Source organism: Chionomys nivalis, chromosome 16, assembly GCF_950005125.1.
Source record: "Chionomys nivalis chromosome 16, mChiNiv1.1, whole genome shotgun sequence".
NCBI lineage: Eukaryota > Metazoa > Chordata > Mammalia > Rodentia > Cricetidae > Chionomys > Chionomys nivalis.
In genome coordinates, this window is record NC_080101.1 from 16229265 (window position 1) to 16247663 (window position 18399).

Below are 18399 nucleotides of genomic sequence, written 5' to 3' on the forward strand. Positions count from 1 at the left end.
GCTTCTCACTGCTCATCCCCTGACCTCCAGTTACAGCTCTGTCAGCTTCGTAGGCCTAGAGGAGCCTATCCACTGCTCATGCCAGGGCCCTGTGCACTAGAAGCTCTTGAGAGGAAGGTGTGTCCCCTGTTAGGGAAACAGAAGTCTTCTTACAGGTCACTACAGGTAGCAGGCGGCCATGTGTGCAGTCCTCGTGCCAACAGCAGGCAGTTCTGGTTTCTCACTGCTGCTGCGCTTGGAGAACAGAGCAGAACAATATACTTACTTCTACTTGTATCAACTTGTGTTTTCTTATTAACATTGAGAAATCAATTTGCTCTTCGTGGACTTGGTTGTGTCAATAGATTTTAATCTAATTTCATGTTTGGTTCCTTTGTTTCAGAGTCTGAGTTTCTGTCTTGTCACTGGCCGCCTTTGGACCTGTGTAGCTGTCCCCATACTGGCCCTGACCCTAGGTAGATTGATACTTGAAACCTTGAGTATGCTTCCCCATCCCCACCCCAGACCTTGAGCCCAAGGTTATGAATCCTTGTTTATATGACTATTTTTAGCTGGTTTTTAAATCTAGTACCATGACCTTGCCTAGAATCTCATTCTTGGCATTCATCTGTCCAGACCTTGGGGTTTTGAAGTACAGAAACATAGCACATAGATAGAACTCACTAAAGTGTGTATCTGTTTGATAAGAGAAGTTACCAGGTCTTGGGTCCGTAATTTTTAAGGTTTTCACTGTGTGGTAATCACTCTGTGTGACCCAGAACGTGACTGCATAGATTTCATTGAATGTTCACTGTGTATTTTATTGACAGTAGCAAATCGAATAGTCTTTTACACTGTAGTTTTGTTGGTTTTAGTTTTCAGATTCAAATGTCTATGGTGTGCAGAATGTAACTTAACTCTGAAAGAAGATATGAACGTGTCTGCTGGGGAGACTATGACTTAGGGCATAGCTGTACTAGTAAGTAAAGGGATGGAGGCTGCAGAGGTCCTCTGGGTGTACTGGAGACATTAGTGGTTTATGCTGACAGTGTGTGCTGTCAGTGACAGTACTTTGTTGTTGGTGATGGCTCAGATGTGCTCAGTACCTCCCAGGAAGCATTCAGAGCTCTTTATCTTTCCACTCAGTCACATACAAAATAGGAACTGACTTCACCTGTGAGGATACTGGGCTTGTTGGCAGGGATTCTCCCACCACTGCCTTCATGGTAAGAACTGGGGTTTGGGCCTAGGTGTTGCTGCTTCCTCACCTGCCTCCCCAGCCCTGGAATTATCCTTCCTCCACGTATAGAAACTCTGTAGCTTTCTACTCTCTGAATTGGAAGTTTCATCTTCCAATTACCTGCCCACTTCTCTCATAGACGTGTGTTCTGGCCTTCTTGACTGCTTGAAGCCCTTCAGAGAGGACGCTGCTTTGCTGTTTTGCCTAGGAACTTGTAGCTGCTATTACTAGTTAAGCTCCAGTCTCCTTTCCCCAAGGTAGACTTGTTCTGTTCCTTTATGTGGCTGCTGTTGTTTAAGTGGGTTAGAGAATAGAATGATCTAGTATCCTGGAGAGGGAACTCCTTTGGAAACTGTCTCCTGAGCTCCCAGCATGGATTAGGTCTCCATAATTTTAGTTAGTTTGTTTTTTGAGACAGGGTTTCTCTGTGCAACTGTGGCTGTTCTGGAATTCACTCTGTAGACCATGCTGGTCCGCCTGCCTCTGCCTCCCGAGTGCGGGATTAAAGGCCTGTGTCCCCACCGCCTGGTTTACGTTTCCATCCTTTGTGCTGCTCAAATGTTCTACACTATTTGACGTTAGTTCTTAACATATTGATTGTAACTTCTAGTTTCAGCATTACAGTGGATGCGAGTTCAGGGTGTTGTCTCCTATGTTAGCATATGGCCCAGTCTCTTCTTAAATGAGTAAATTTGAAAGTCACCATGGAAGCTGCTTTTTAGGGTGTCTCAAGTGGACCTCCTCTTATTAAATTGCGTATGTAGAAATTGTTTGTTCAGGACCACTGACTGTTGCTTACTTCAGAGGAGAGAGCACTGTCTTATATTGTATTTTGACTGGAAATTGTCCCACCTATATTTCCCCTCCCCCTGCTTTACTGTCAGGGTTATTAGGTGTCCCCACACTGTGATTTTTTTTGGGGGGGGTCTTCCTGAGATCTCTGCTGTAGTCAGTTTATGAAACTTTTATCTCCAAGTCTTACTAAAACGCCAGTTTCCAGAATCTTCACCCTGGCCTCTTACAGTTCCCCGTGGGATAACCTGGAGAGGAGGGCACCTTCGGCTGTGATCTGTGAGTTTATCACTGCATGCATTCCCCTGGATGCAGCCACTCCGTACCCGCTGCAGACTGTGTCTAGGTTTCCTCTCATCCGTCCCCCAGAAAAGCGAGAGTGAACTTAGTACATCTCAGAATTGGTCGCTTACTTAAGGGCAGGAGGCCACTGTGTGGGTTCTGAGAGGGCAGGGGAAGGGTGCTTGTACTGAGGACGCTTACATGGCTCGCGCCACTGCTGCTGTCTTGACTGGAGTGTTGCACTACAGTTTTGTTTTGTTTTTTTTTTTATTCTTTTTTACTTAAAATTTCCAACTGCTCCCCGTTTCCCATTTCCCTCCCCCTCCTCCCACATATTGCCCCCTCCCCCCGCTCCCCTCCCCCTATCCCCACTCCACTTCTCCTCCCCCTAGTCCACTCCCCCTCCCTCTCGATACTGAAGAGCAGTCCAAATTCCCTGCTCTACATGAAGACCAAGGTCCTCCCACTTCTATCTAGGTCCAGGAAGGTGAGCATCCAAACAGGCTACGCTCCCACAAAGCCAGTTCATGTATTAGGATCGAAACCTAGTGCCATTGTCCTTGGGTTCTCATCAGCCTTCATTGTCCGCCTTGTTCAGAGAGTCCAGTTTCAACCCATGCTTATTCAGTCCCAGTCCAGCTGGCCTTGGAGAGCTCCCAATAGATCAGTTCCACTGTCACAGTGGGTGGGTGCACCCCTCGTGGTCCTGATTTCCTTGCTCATGTTCTCCCTCCTTCTGCTCCTCATTTGGACCTTAAGAGCTCAGACGGTTGATCCAAATTGGGTCTCTGTCTCTCTCTCGATCCATCGCCAGATGAAAGTTCCTGTGCACTACAGTTTTGAAGATGTTGCTGTTGTAGAAACTGAGCAAAAAGCCTGCAGGGGTCACTTCTAGAGCTACACATGAGTCTATATTCTCTACTCTATTTCAGAAGATGGAGGTGGGGATTACTGCCCTGCTTACGATTCCAGTGCTTTCCTATTCTTTGGGTAGAGTAAAACTCTCATTATGATCTCTGTGCCTAATGTCATTTGATGTACTGGTCATAGCTTTTTATTCGGTCATCTGTCCCTCTAGCTGTCTGTGTCCTCAATATACTGACATTTTTTTGTTCTTGTTCTCATGTCAGCTTCTTTCCATAGCCGTCCTGATAGGTTCCTTCTAGCCTGAGGTTATTCTTGGCATTCGTTTGGCTAATTCCCTTTCCTTGCTTACAATATCAATTATGGTTTTTTTTTTTTTTTTTTTTTTTTTTGGTTTTTCGAGACAGGGTTTCTCTGTAGCTTTGGTGCCCGTCCCGGAACTAGCTCTTATAGACCAGGCTGGCCTCGTATATTTTCATTTTTAAAGAGAACCCTTCCCTTGGGGTTTGAGGAATGGCTTAGAGGCTAAGAGCGCTGGCTGCTCTTACAGAGGACCTAAGTTCAATTCCCAGCATCCACATGGTGGCTCAGAAACATCTGTCACTCCAGTTCCAGGGTTCTGACACCCTTTTTTGGCCTTTGTGGGCATTGTACACAGGCGGTATATAGACACACATTGTAGGGAAAGCACCCAAACACAATAAAAAAATAAATACAAATGTAAAGAGCAAGCCCTTCCCTGATTTTCCAGATTATTGCAGGTTTCTTGTCTTAAGAGCTAATAAAACGCCTGCACCGTGTGTAGTGGTCATAATTTGTCACTTGCTCTTTATGTGGTTCTTTAATGCAGGTATGTCTCTTCTCTAGACTTGGGAATTGTCTGTTTGTCATATCCCCAACACATGGTACTCGTAAACAGTGAGTACACATCAGACGTAAGGGACCTCCTTCCTCCCGCGGTTGCTGTGTGCCTTCGTATAGACTCATGTGGTCTGTAGATGACTGCTGAAGGACTGAAGTCCCCTTACAGACACAGTTTATGTCTTCTTCCTAGACTGTGAGTGACAATTCTCTCTGAGTGCCTTAAAATAAACTCAGGCCGCAGGGGCATTTATTGGAGGCTGTGCTAGGACATGGTTGAGCCGGGTGGCTCTGCATTTCAGTGACCACTTGCGACTCTGGCTTCTTATCTCAGGCAGATGGCAGTCTTTAATTTGTGGGTGTATGGGGTTAATTGGAGCTAATAATTCTTTTACTTATTGGAGAGTTGTTTTATTTTCCATGATTGGCAGACTTCTGTTGTCATGCTTTCTAAAAGTAAGATCCTATCTGTGTAAGTGGCCATGGTTTGGTTAGAATAAGTTTTAGTAGAATCCACTGCAGCTGGTACGAGTAGGGAGGGGTACTCATTAGCAACTGGAAATCACACTTTTTTTTGGGGGGGGGGGGCAAAGCCAAACACATATTCATGGCTTTGGCTAGATGGAAGCAGTGTCGTCGGGGGAGGTGCACAACAAATACAGGAGTGTTCTAGACAGAAGGCCATGCCTGCTGCTTGCCATTAACTTAGAAACCAGACTTTAGGAACTCAGGGACCTTTGCTGAGTTGCTGCAGAAAAGTCACTGGCCTGCAGAGTGTTTGTTGTGGGAGCTGTGTGGCTTTCAAATGAGAGTGTTTCATTCTGTTACCCATAGTGCACAGGTGCACTTGCTTGATGGAAACTGCTTTGCATATGACAATTTGGCTGCAGCATATGACACTTCAGAAATAGCTTCTAGCGTGTAAGAAAATATACTAGAACCTGGTGCTGTATGAGCTAGTCTACCCTGTCTGCATAGCCTATTAAGTGACCGACCATCAAAGACATGCCTCACTTGCCAGTAGATGCTTGATTTGAATCCAGTGCAAATGATAGGGACGCTTTGGTATTATCCATCAGGAATTTTATTTTATTTATTTATTTATTTATTTATTTTTTTAAAGATTTATTTATTGGTTATATACAGCATGTTTTTCTGCACACCAGAAGAGGGCACCAGATCTCATTACAGATGGTTGTGAGCCACCATGTGGTTGCTGGGAATTGAACTCAGGACCTCTGGAAAAGCAGTCAATGCTCTTAACCTCTGAGCCATCTCTCCAGCCCCCCAGCAGGAATTCTATAGTGTAGATATGATAGGTTTAAAAGTAGATTCAGTCCATTCGATCTGGGGATTTGGTAGAGGTCAGAACTAGTGACTGGCTGCTCTGCTTCTCTGATCTTTTAGCATATCTGATATGGGGTTTTCTTATTAAAATCAATTAGAATTTGTGCTACACCAGGGGACCAAGTAATGTTTAGATTTCCCAATGGTGGAGTTTGCCTCCTTTGTTGAAGTTTGTACTTTGTAGACTGTTTTTGCACAATATCCATCCATATATTTACATATTCATTTATGCTGTGTTCTTACTGTGAACAGGAAATGTGGTCTGTCCCATACTGTATTAGCACCTAATAATACAAAATAGTACAAACCAGTTTAACCCGGAAGCTCTCAGACTTGGTGTGCAAAGTTTTCCAGCAGAAATGTGCATTGAAATCATCTTGTTAGAAAAGCCTAGCATTTTGAATTTAGTTGTTTAGGTGAAGTATCTGGCATACTTACCATCATTGGGCTCTCAAATGAAGAAGAAAGAATGTTCGGGGACTTGTAGGTGACAGTTTTGAAGTATTCTTTCTTGGTAAAGACCCACAGTGGCTAAGAAATCACTGTTTTAGTTTGTTGCTATTGAAAATAGTTTTGGTTTAAATTGGCAGGGGTTAGTTTCTGCTTTTTTTCATTTGTTTTAAGGATTTTTTTTTTAAATGTGTTTCTTCCTCCCCACTCCCACCCTTTACAGGGGCAGAATTACCAGGACAAGTGATCTCCATGGCAGCGTCTACTCTTGCAAACTTGGCCATCTCCATCACAGGGTATGAGTCAGGCAGTGAAGACCAGCCCTCCACTCGGCCAGCAGGTGACTGACGTCATGAAGTGCTTAGATTCATTCTAGAAGATGAGACAGAGGGAGGCAGTAGAGTGAAGAGCGCCTGGCAGTACAGAGTGGACCTCAGGCTTGCTGGTGCTCCCCAGCTCCGCTCTCTTCCTGTTTTACAGTGTAACCCCCCCTTGTTTGTTTGTTTGTTTTTGTTCCCATGCTTCTGATTGTTTGCCTTTGGGCTTCCTCTCCTGGTTCTTTCCCTTGCCTTTTGAAAACATGCTTTTCTTATGTCTCGCACTTACGCTGCTCTTTGCTTGGTGTCCCATTTACCGTCCATAGTTCCACCCCGACTCTGTGCTCTCCTTATCTAGGTTTTTTTTATTCTGTGCCCTTTTCCAGCAGTTAGTTCTACCTTGTTTAGTTTTGTACTGTTTTTTATGCGTTTCCTTCACTTCCCTGTCTACAGTGGGGTGTTTTTCCCTGTCTACAGTGGGGTATTTTTCTTTTCCACATTTTATACATTCATTTTTTTTCTTTTTTACTTTCCTGGTGTTCTTTTTCTTGTCTCACAGTAAGAGTACAATTTGAATGCCTTATACGGTATCTATTTACTGGCTTCTCGGAGCAGGCCCTCTGGTTGCTCTGTAGGGCCTGGCTTCTGTTAGATCCCCCTGGTAGATTCATACCAGGTTTAGGGCTGTATCATTCCACACTTTGACGGAGTTCAGAAGTGTATAAGTCTGTCCCAGTTTGTGCTGAGACGCCTGTTAGTGCCCGTGGTAATTAGAGGTTAAGATTATTACAGCAAATTTTTTTTATGCATATGGTTAGTATATGTGTGTGGTGAACGCATGTGTGTGTAGAAGCCAGAGTTCCAGGTCAGTATCTTCCTCAGTCACTCTCTTTAATTTTTGAGGTCAGGTCTTTCATGGCACCTGCAGCTTACCAATTTAACTTGGTTTGCTTGCCAGCAAGCTCCAGAGATTTCCCTGTCCCTACTTTTCCAGTGCTGGGATTGCAGTCACACATTGTAGCCCTTTTTCGTGGGTGTTGGGGATTCAAACCCAAGTACTTACGCTTATGTGCCAAACACTTTACCAACTGAACAATCCTTCAGCTCCCCCACTATAGCAAGGTATTTTTGAAGAACTGACTAACTGCATGTGTTAAGGAAGGTAGGATTTAGGAAAAAGCCAGTCAGAGTAGAAGAAACACATATGGTTCCTGTACATGTAAGACCATGTTTCCAAATCAGAGAAGGATGATACTTAGGTAATAGAGTTACTGTTCTTCACTTTTAGCCTTGACCAGTGAGCACAGACACACGCAGGCAAAACATCCATACAAATACAATAAAAATGAATCTCAAAAATATTTAATTCATATAGAGTAAAAGTTAGAACATTTGGTATCGCCCAGAAAATCTGATTTCCCTAGATCAAAACCCTGCTGATGGGACAATTTCCACAGATTACTTTCGGTCCAAATCTTCTGTCTCTTGAACCCAGTGAGATCCTGCTACAGATGCCAGTGCAGTATATTTAATATTGCTCTTGACTTTATGTTTTTGTGTTTTTTAGAACCCACGAACAGGGGAGAGCCCCCTCCAGCATTGTCTGCTTCTTCTTCATCATCCTCCCGTTCCTCACCCTCTTCTCCTTCACCTACTTTGGGCAGACAGCGGCCTGAGATGGGATCATTTCTCAGAAAGAAGAGAACGAGTGACATTTACTTTGTGTCTCTTGTGTGGGCCATCATTGCTGTCCAGCTCTGGCTGAATCTGTGGATTGTGCAGCTGCTGCCGGTACCTGTTGGAGGTTGTTATTTGGTTAATGTTTTATCTTGTTGCCACAGAATTTTTTTTCTCCTTTTCTTGCCATGGGATTTTAATATTTGACATAATTTTATAGCCATCTTAAAATAGTTGTATGTTGTACTTAGGTCATGAGAAAAATATTTATTTTTATTTCATGTATATGAGTGTTTGCCTGCCTATGTGTGCCTGTAGAGGCCCAAAAAGGGTATTAGATTCTCTGGAACTTGAGTTTCAGACACTTGTAAGCCACATGTGCCCATGTCCTCTGCAAGAGCCCTAGAGAATTCCAGGACAGCCAGGGATACATAGAAAGACCCTGTTTCAAAACCTATGAAAACAAAGCAAAACACCCAAAAACCTAAAGAATTTTTGAACTGTTATGTCATTCTGAGTCTTTGACTTTTTTCTTGCTGCAACACAACACCATGACCAAGGCAGCTTACAAAAGAGAACATTAGTTAGAGGCTCATCATCGTTCCAGAGGGCTGGAGTCCATGGCCTGCATGGTGAGGAGCATGGCAGTAAGAAGGCAGTCGTGGAGCTGGAGTAGTAGCTGAGCGCTTACATGTTAGAGAACAGCTGTGAGGCAGAGAGACAGGCAGGCACACACAACACACAGTGTACAATCTGGGTATGGCATGGACTTTGGAAGTGTTAAAGCATACTGCTAGTGTCTACTTCCTCCAATAAGGCCACACCTTTAATCCTTCCCAAACAGTTCTACTAACTGGGGATCAAACATTCAAATCTATAAGCCTATGGGATCCATTCTCATTCAAACCACCACACTGGCCCTGCAAATTACAAGGTTGGGCTTAAGAATATTGGTCCCAGGAGTTAGAGACGTTATAGTGGAGAGAGACAACTACATAGGTCCACCTCATTAATGAGCAGCCTTCTGGCCTCTTCTTAGTTGGCGTTAACAGTTTGCTTATCTGCTGAGTAGAGAGGTTGCACAGAGCAGCATCATGTGAGGAAACGGGAGCACAGTTGAAAAAGCAGTGGTATAAAGCCCCTGTGGTATAAAGAGCAGCTGTAATAGCCAAGGAAGTCAGTAAATGTCGGACCCAGTGTTCCTTAAGAAGAGGGAAGCTATGAAGGCCATTGTAGTTCATGATGTTTGTAGGCTAGACAGTGGACCCTGACTGACCCTGGGATTCAGCTCCAAAAAGAAGCTGATGTTTAGCTAGTGGGGCTTACCTGAAAGTGTACCTGGTGTGATGGTTTGAATAGGAATGGCCCCCATAGAGTCGTGTGTTTGAATGCTTGACTCAAAGGAAGTGGCACTGTAAGGAGGTGTGGCCTTGTGGAAGTGGGTGTGGCATTGTTGGAGGAAGTGTGTCAGTGGGGGCAGGCTTTGAGGTCTCAGAAGCTCATGCCACATCTTGTGAGTCTCAGCCTCTTTCTGCGGCCTATGGATTGAGTTGAAGAACTCTCAGCTCCTTCTCCAGCACCATGTCTACAAACCACCATGCTTCCCACCATGATGGTAATGAACTAAACCTCTGAAACTGTAAGCCATCCCCAATTAATGCTATCTTCACAGCAGTAAAAACCCCAACTAAGACACTTGGCTAGTTTAAAATACCTGTGATCCTCCTCTTTCCTTTCCTGTATGATCTTGTTTTAGTACTGGTTTTGCTATTTAGAATGGAAACTAAGGAACTTTTTCATGTTCTGCTTTGAAATCTGTGTCCTTTGTGTTTGTTTCTTCTCTGTAGTCTGGATAATTAAAAAGCTGGTGATTCACTTCGGAGTGGTGGGCTTCCTGGAGAAACGCTGCCGCGCGTGGTGGCAGGTTGTCGAGTGCTTCCTGAAGGAGCGGCAGGAGGCGTTAGCACCATGGCCAATTATCGGACTTGGAAAGTTCTTACTAAAAGTTGATAGCAAGGTATTGTGTGATTGGCTGCTTCAGTGGATTTTATGTGTTCCATGGCTTGAAATGATCTATTTCATAGCATGTTAATAATGTACTTCGTATCTAATTCTCCATGAAACTTTAAAGCTTAGAATTATGGTTCATATGAGATAGGGCGCACTTAAATGAAATACAATTGTAGTTATTTTTCTTGTTAAAGGAGAGAGCATCTAGATTGACTTCTCTTGCTAAGGACCAGAGTGAAACCCAGAGAGAAGCGACTTGTTTAAGTCTAGGTAATGAGATGGTGGCTCAGAGCAGGGATATTTTGGAGTGATTCTTGTTTGTCAAATACTGTGCTGAGTTACAGGACAGCTTAACCAGTCCTGGACCCCCAGAAACAGAAGCTTGACTTACTGCCCAGATTGGTAATTTCTGAGAACTTCGTAGTTAAGCCCACACTCCACCTTTGGCTCCCACTTTGGTTATTTACTAGCCCTGTGACCTTGGACAGATGGCTTAACTTCTCTGTGCCTTGGTTTCATTGTTAACAAAGTGGGTACGATAACACTTACCTCATAATGTGGTTGTGTTTGATGAGTTAATATAAGCAAGATCTTATGTGTCTGATGTATTCAGCTATGACCACAGTTTGTATAGAGAAGCATCCCTGTGACATGGTGGGAGCACAGTGTGAGAATGCCATTGGTTGCCCAGGGACAGTCGGCAGAGCTGACTGAGCATAGGCAGGCACTATAGGTAGAGGGACTGGCTGTGCAGAGGCTCTGCACAGGAGGGGCTGTGGCTGCACAGGTGCTACAGGAACGCTTGCGGTTGTCAGTCCACCATCCTGACTGGAAAACAGCATCGTGTCAAGCCCTGTGATGCACTGTTCCTTCCTCTCCTTTCCCGACAGCCTCCTCCCTGCTCTTAGAGACTTTCTCTCCTGCTGTTGTTGCATTCTCTAATGATATCCCACTGTTCTTATCTTCTCTCACCTCCCCTGTCCTCCAGCTCTGGCACTGGCTAAATAAGAAGGTAATAAACATGTGGGTGTGGTTTTCACTACTGGATTTTATACCCTGCCCCACCCCTCAGCATCTTCTTTCTCATTCTGTGTTTTTGTCCACATGTCAAACTAAGATTTGTTTTTAAAATTCTAACTATAAGCTATGGAAGGTCGTGAAATATGAATTCTGCCATAGAGTCATTTTCTGAAACTTCCACAAACTCTTAGATGTGAATGGACCCCTTTGTTCAAGTATTTAAGAAGTTATGTCTCATAGCACTTCTGTCCATAGAATCGATCTCTTTGCCTTTCCTCATTAATGGGATGACTCTGGTCTCTTTCTCTTTTTTCTTTGAGTCTTGCTCTGTAGTCTAGCCTGGCTTCTATCCTCCTGCTTCAGTCTCCCGAGTGCTAGCATTGTGGACATCTCCCACCACACCCAGCTGTAGGTACCTTTGGTTTGTGAAACACATTAAGCTATGGTTATGGTAGAGGAAGAAAACTCTGTATTTTTCTTATTTTTCTATAAATGACACAGGAACTTTTAAAAACTGACAAATCTGTAAAACACTTGTTGAATTTGTCTTTTTTTTTTTTTTTTTTTTAAACAAATTGTCAAAGCTTGGGCTTTTATTTTGATAAATCACAACTTGGGGAGGAAAGGATCTATTTCAGCTTGCATGTCTCAATAATAGTCCATCATGGAGAAATACTGCTTCCTGGTTTGCTCCTCCTGACTTGCTCAGCTTGCTTATTTATACAACTTAGGACCACCTGCCCATGGGTGGTACCGCCCACAGTGGGCTGGGCCCTCCCACATCAATTATAAATTAAGAAAATGCTCCATAGGCTTCCCCATAAACCAGTCTGGGTGGGGCATTTTCTTAATTGAGGTTCCCTCTTCTCAAATGACTCTAGCTTGTGTCAAGGTGACAAAAATTAACTGTGAATCCAGTATCCCAGAAACAGATTTTCCTCTCCTTCCTTCCTTCCTTCCTTCCTTCCTTCCTTCCTTCCTTCCTTCCTTCCTTCCTTCCTCCCTCCCTCCCTCCCTCCCTCCCTCCCTCCCTCCCTCCCTCCCTCCCTCCTTTCCTCCTTTCCTCTTTCCCTTTCTTTTTTTTCTATTTAAGAATCCTGTAAGCCAGGCGGTGGTGGCGCATGCCTTTAATCCCAGCACTTGGGAGGCAGAGGCAGGCGGATCTCTTGTTAGTTCGAGGCCAGCCTGGTCTTCAAGAGCTAGTTCTAGGACAGGAACCAAAAGCTACGGAGAAACCCTGTCATGAAAAATCAAAAAAAAAAAAAAAATGAATCCTGTAGCCATGGCCTCTAACATCTAGCTTTGTGTTTCATTAGTCCTGAAGTTGTCTGTAGGAACTGCTCTCCATGATTTGGTATGGCACTGTGGTAGGCACATTTCATACAAATTCCTAATGCTGGCCTACTTATGAGGAATGCTGTGCCTCTGATGTTTAGTCACGACAGAATAGTGTTTGACTGGCTTTCAAATCCTTAGGACCAGCCGGGTGGTGGTGGCGCACGCCTTTAATCCCAGCACTCGGGAGGCAGAGGCAGGCGGATCTATGTGAGTTCGAGACCAGCCTGGTCTACAAGAGCTAGTTCCAGGACAGGCTCCAAAACCACAGAGAAACCCTGTCTCGAAAAACCAAAAAAAAAAATCCTTAGGACCAGTTTGCAAGAGGTGGCATCATTTATGTGCTTTCTATTTAAACACAAGACTTAGTTAGGTTCAGTAAAAATACTGTAACAGACCTTAAAGATGGGGAATTACACCAAAGTCACGTCTTTTCGTATTTTGTTTACTTACTCATATTTATTAACTTATTCAGTATTTGTTTTTGTGGTGCTGTGGGTCAAATTCAGACCTTGAGCATGGCAAGCTGTCATACACTACTAGAGCCAAATATCTGGACTTGTAAATATGGAGATTAGAATTTGCTCCCCCAACCCCATTGAAGTGAAGAAATGGGGAGACTTGACAATACCTAAAGTTTTTAAACGGATTACAAGTAAGCAATGTGTAAAATATATTATATACTTCATTCTATATCTACATGGTTGCCTATTCCCTTGTTTCCTATAAGCCTAGGTAGTGTCAGGAGGTGAGTATAATCCTGTCTGTCTGTCTGTCTGTCTGTCTGTCTGTCTGTCTGTCTGTCTATCTATCTATCTATCTATCTATCTATCATCTATCTATATTTATCTAGATATCTAGTTAGAATATATATAGAGAGTATAATACACATTTTATTATCTTTAATCAAAATAAAGTGATTATGTATTTTTCCCTAGTTGGTGTGTATTGAAATGAATTTTCCTCAAGATAAGGTAGAAAGAAGAATTAAATTCATTGTTTTATTTGATCGACTCTCAATGGACTAAATGAGTTAGAAACCCAATTTATAAACCTAATATATAGCTGAAAAACAGTGTTAGTTTTAAGATTCCTAAGGGAGCAGGTAACTGCTGTCTTTCATTTTGTGTAGTGTGTTCAAAGCATCAGTGTGTAGTTGGGATGCAGTCTGCATGTCTGTGTGTGTTCTAGAGAAATGCACAAGGATATTTGTTTTTGTTTTTATTTTTTTCTTCTGTTTTTTGAGACAGGGTTTCTCTGTGTAACAGTCTTGGCTGTCCTGGAATTTGCTCTGTAGACCAGGTTGGCCTCAAACTTACAGAGATCCACCTTCCTCTGCCTCCTGAGTGCTGGGATTAAAGGTGTGTGCTACCATGCTTCTGATATTTCTTAATAACTTGATAAAGCCAGTTGTGTTAGAAGTTTTAGAGTAGGACTAGTGTAATTAAGTTTTTAAAATGCATCTTTTCGTATCTGAAATATTTAGCACACCATTTTAAAATGGTTCCTCTTCTTTTAAAAACAAAACCTTAAAGGTTACTAATTGGTCATTGCCTAGAAAGACTGGAACAATTCATAGAGACCATGTGTGTTCCACAGCCCAGTTTATTTGGCTTTGCTCTCTGTGAGCATGGGGAAGATCAGCTCCTGGGAAAGAAAGCACCTAGCATTTTCATAGAGACCCCGTCTTCCTCTGTCTTTCTCTTTGCTCTTGTTCACTCATGCGCTCAGCAGTTGCTTCTTTTCCTCTGTCCTGATTGCTTGCTCGTTTGAAATGTGTATGAGTGTTTTACCCATTACATATGTACATACGTATGTATGTGTGTATTGCACTGTGTACATGTATGTATACATGTATGCCTGGTGCCCTGGGAGCCAGAAGAGAGCATCACATCCTCTGGAAGTGGAGTTGAAGACAGTTGAGCTGCCATGTTGGTGCTGGGAACTGAACAGGTCCTCTGCAAAGCACCTTTCAGTGTGTGGCAGGTTGGAAACAACAAGAGTCTCCAAAGTCTTAAGCAAGTACTTTGTACCAATTTCTGACAGAGTTGGATCCGTGAAGATCTACTCTAGCTTGAAACTATGAAGTCTGATTTTTGTAATTGGTGGGCATATTTGTGGAATCCTGTGGTTTGTATGCTATTGATACCTGATAGGAGGTTAGGGTTCCGTCCTTTCTCAGTAGATTATTTTAATTTAAAAATGTGCTTTTAAGGGTGCTTCCTATATTACTTTCAGAAACTTACTCATGGAAACAAATCTGGTAGTAACTCTGAATCACTTTGTGTTTCTTATACAACCTATACTCCTGGTTTCCTGGGTTTGGGGGGCTGTAGAAAGGAATGAGGCAGCCCTTTCCTTGGGGAGCTGCCTCAAGGAACTAGAGTCCAGCTACTTCCTTATGGCAAACGTCTCAGTTCATTGATTTTCAAGCTTACCTTTAGAGTAAGACGCCTGACCTTCCATATCTTAGAAACTTGTCCTTTGTTTTAATTTCTGCATTGTCTCTGATGCTTTGGTAGCATGCACTGAAGCTTAACTTGTGTTTGAAGCTGAGTGTCAACATCATAGATTAACTTTTTGTGTCTGAGTTCACTATGGCACTAAACGAAGGCGCTGTTCTTCATGGAAGACATATGAAGAATTCAACTTTTGAAGAAATAAATGTAAAAGTTGCGGTGGTTTTTTAAAAAAGAAAATGTTGCTCACTGTGTAGAGAGCATAGTTTCAATTTAAATTAGGAAACACTTAGCAGTATTACAGCTCATGCTTGGGTTGAGGGCTGCAGTGTGGCACATTAGCAATACTGGTCTAATCAAGTCTGACTTTGAATTTTAAATGGTGGCTTTGCATGGTAGGAAGTGTAGAAGTCTGTCATTGCATATTCTGTACACGAAATGTGTTAAAATGTAAAAGGTGAGAAGTTCTAGCGAAGATAGAATATCAAATAACATTTTAAGAAGAACATAATTTTAATTATTAGTCAAAGAACAGCTACTATATTGAATTTAATTATATTGAATTATATTGTGTCATAAAACTTATGTTTTCAATAGAATAGAAACTTCTAGTGGAATAGCAGGACTTTAAAAAGCATTTCATTGTGAAATATCTAAAATCTAAAAGTCCTGGGGCTGGCAATATGGTTCAGCAGGTAAAGCTATCTTCCACCAAGTGTAGTGACCCGAGTTCAGTCTGTGAAAGCCACATGATGGAAGGAGAGAACCTGTTGTTAAACATTGTCTTCCTGTCGCCATACTCACTCCCTGACACCTGTGTGCACCTCCTCAGTAAATAAACACATATATTTAACTTTTTCTAAAATCTAAAAGCCTTCATAGCACATTCATTTAAAACAAAACAAATAAAAACCAAAAAAACTATTCATCTACTGTCCATCTCATTAGAACTGCATCCACTTCCCAAAACCTGGTATCTGGGAGCCATTACTCTGAATTTTCTATTTATTATTGCCTTAACATTACATGCATCAGTGATAAAGATTACTGTCTTTATCACTCTGATGCAATGAAAGTAAAATGCATTTGGAATTAATTGCTCTCTGTCTTTTCTCCTATTTTAAGAGATGGCCATCACAAGGAGCACATGCTTTCTCTAAAGCCACTTGCGTTGGTTAAGTGATAAAACAGCTTCATGAGACAAGACTGTCATCATTTGGTTTAGAATGTATTTACCAGGTCTCACAAATTAGAGATTGAAATGTGGATGTAGCACAGTGAGAATTCAGGAGTGCATGTAGATAATATTCTGGTTGTCTGCCTTCTCAAAGCTATGACAATGAACTTGCCACATAACAGCACCAATTAATGCTATTAGTTAATTTTCTAAAGTTAATTTGCCTATAGCTTTTACTGCTTTAATCATTATGGTTTAGTTTGCTTTGCAATGCTGAATATCTGGGATTTGTGGTATTTAGTACATACAAGTGTTTATTAAGTGGTACTTTGAAGATAAGTAATTTTTCTTTTTCATTTCCATGCAGATGATCATCTGGTTGGAGAAGATGTTAGATAAAATTATTAGCATTTTCATCATATTCTTGCTAGTAATCGGAACCCTTCTTTTAGCCCTTCTCCTGACTGCAAAGGTAAAGTACACCACCTGGCTACCTTGTTGTAACAAAGGCTTTGTTTCTAGAGTTGCGTATGCAGAAGAAGCTACCAGAAGCGAATGCAAAATGTTATTTGACTTGTCAGAGTACCTCTACCCACTAAAGTATTTCCATTTTATTTATTAATAATTTTGTTGCGGGTATGCCTAGTATGATTTTCTTTTTTTTTTTTAAAGATTTATTTATTATGCATACAATGTTCTGTTAACATATATACACCAGAAGAGGCACCAGATCTCATTATAGATGGTTGTGATCCACCATGTGGTTGCTGGGAATTGAACTCAGGTCCTCTGGAAGAGCAGTCAGTGCTCTTAACCTCTGAGCCATCTCTCCAGCCCCCTAGTATGATTTTCTTATAAAACTCCTTTGCACACATTTTATTTTGTCATCAAACCTTCAGAAAAAAAGTATTCTGAAAATAATCCTTCCCATCCTCTTGGCCGCCTTAAACATAGGTGGTTTCTGAACGATTCTCATGACCCCTAAGCTGGTTAGTGCAATGTTCTCACCTTCCTTATCCCTGGATGCCTTCTGCCGGCACTGCAGACACCAGCCTCCAACTCCTGCCTCGGTCTTCTGAGTGCCTCCACGTACAGCTGTGCTCTGCACCTACCTTCAGAATCTCTGCTTCAGCTCTGCCCCTGGTCTCCTGTGGAGCACTTAAGTCTGCGCAGGTCCACGCACCTGTTTTCGTCCTTGCTGCCTGTGCTTTTGTTGTCTGTTTTGAAATGCTGTCATCTGGCCGTGGGATGGCCACACCCATAGGAGACCCTCAGAAGGCTGAGGCCATTTAACTCTTCTCATGGGGAGGAGAGAGGTCTCACTAGGAACACATGGCAGCTCACATAGGGTCTTTATTGTTTTGCTTTTCAGATTCTTCCAGCTTACGTTGTGTCTCCTATTTCCAATTGTTTCCTTTCTCATGGAGAAAGGCATCCCCAGAGCACAGCTGCGTTTTATCTTCACAGTGCTGTGCTGTGCTGAGGGCAGTTTCTCCCACTCTTTCAGTGAATTTTTATCTTTATTTATCTGAATCTACTTGACTCCACTTCCAGATTTTGGTGTTCTGTTTTCAGAAGATTGTGAAGCGTACCTGAAATCATGGGTATCTAACAGTCCGCATAGACTCGTTAGTAACTGTCGCCAGTAGATGATCTAATGGCAGCAGTTTGCTGAAGTATTGCATTGTGCTTGCCATGGGCTGTCTCCACCCAGAAATTCTCTTCTTCAGTCAGGCCCATCGTGGTTTATTTACTTTTGCCCCCGACAGCCCACTCTGCCAACTTCCGTCTCTTCTGGCACGTGTGCTGCTCCTGTCTGCTCTTTAGGCAGCAGTCACGTGTTGTCACTTCATGTACATGTAGAGACACGAGCCCTTCCTGTGTTTTGTCATGTTTTAGCTGCAGTCCTCTAGTGCTGCGCAGAGAGATCTTTCCTCTGCTGGCTGTTTCACTTTCTGTTCTTTTGTTCTTCTGTTTCTTCACATGGGGTCTTCCCATCTCAATCCTGCCCATCTGTCAAATTCTTTTCTTTCTTTATTCTGTGCCGCAGTGAGTTTTTGCTTCCCTCAGCTTCATTCATGGATATTGAAGCATTTCTTTCTTGTCTATGATTTAGCTGGACTGAACTTTTAAGGGAGGTTTATGGCTTATCTTCTTTTGATAAAAGTCTGTCATTTTCTGGAATACCAAGATAGTATTCACTTGAGTGTCTAACAGGTACCTCAAATGCCACATCAGAAGCTGTTCTTCTCATAGCCTTTCTGTTCTAGTAAGTGACAACTCTATTCTTCTAACTCACTGAAGAGCTGCAGGGTCAGTCTTCAGTGTACCTTCTGCTTTGAGCACACATCTACTTTGTCAGAAAATCCTTTTGGTTTTGACCTTGGCACTATATCCTAGGGACAACAGTAGACTGAAACTATTTTGTGATTTCCTCTCTACCAAAAACAAGAATAAAACAGTATCAAGTTCTTATCAATGCCACTTAAAGCCATTTGCAGATGAACGACCAGGTAATTCCTCGAGTCGTGTTGACTTGGAACTATTTTATGGCAAAACTGTGCGTCTTTTTCGGAAGGAGTTGTTCTC

General features: G+C 42.5%; 1 protein-coding gene across 3 annotated transcripts in view; it reads left to right on the forward strand.

Moving 5' to 3' along the window:
- Nucleotides 1-18399, forward strand: part of Tmem245 (transmembrane protein 245) — a 77027-nt gene that overhangs the window by 18335 nt on the left and 40293 nt on the right. For 2 of the 3 annotated variants that reach the window (XM_057790489.1, XM_057790488.1), the window contains exons 4-7: nt 6039-6155; nt 7700-7936; nt 9657-9826; nt 16178-16282. In XM_057790489.1, coding sequence (XP_057646472.1) covers nt 6039-6155; nt 7700-7936; nt 9657-9826; nt 16178-16282 — 629 coding nt within the window. Of the gene's footprint in view, nt 1-6038; nt 6156-7699; nt 7937-9656; nt 9827-10807; nt 10832-16177; nt 16283-18399 lie in introns of all 3 variants that reach the window. The other variant, XM_057790486.1, reaches the window with a different exon arrangement.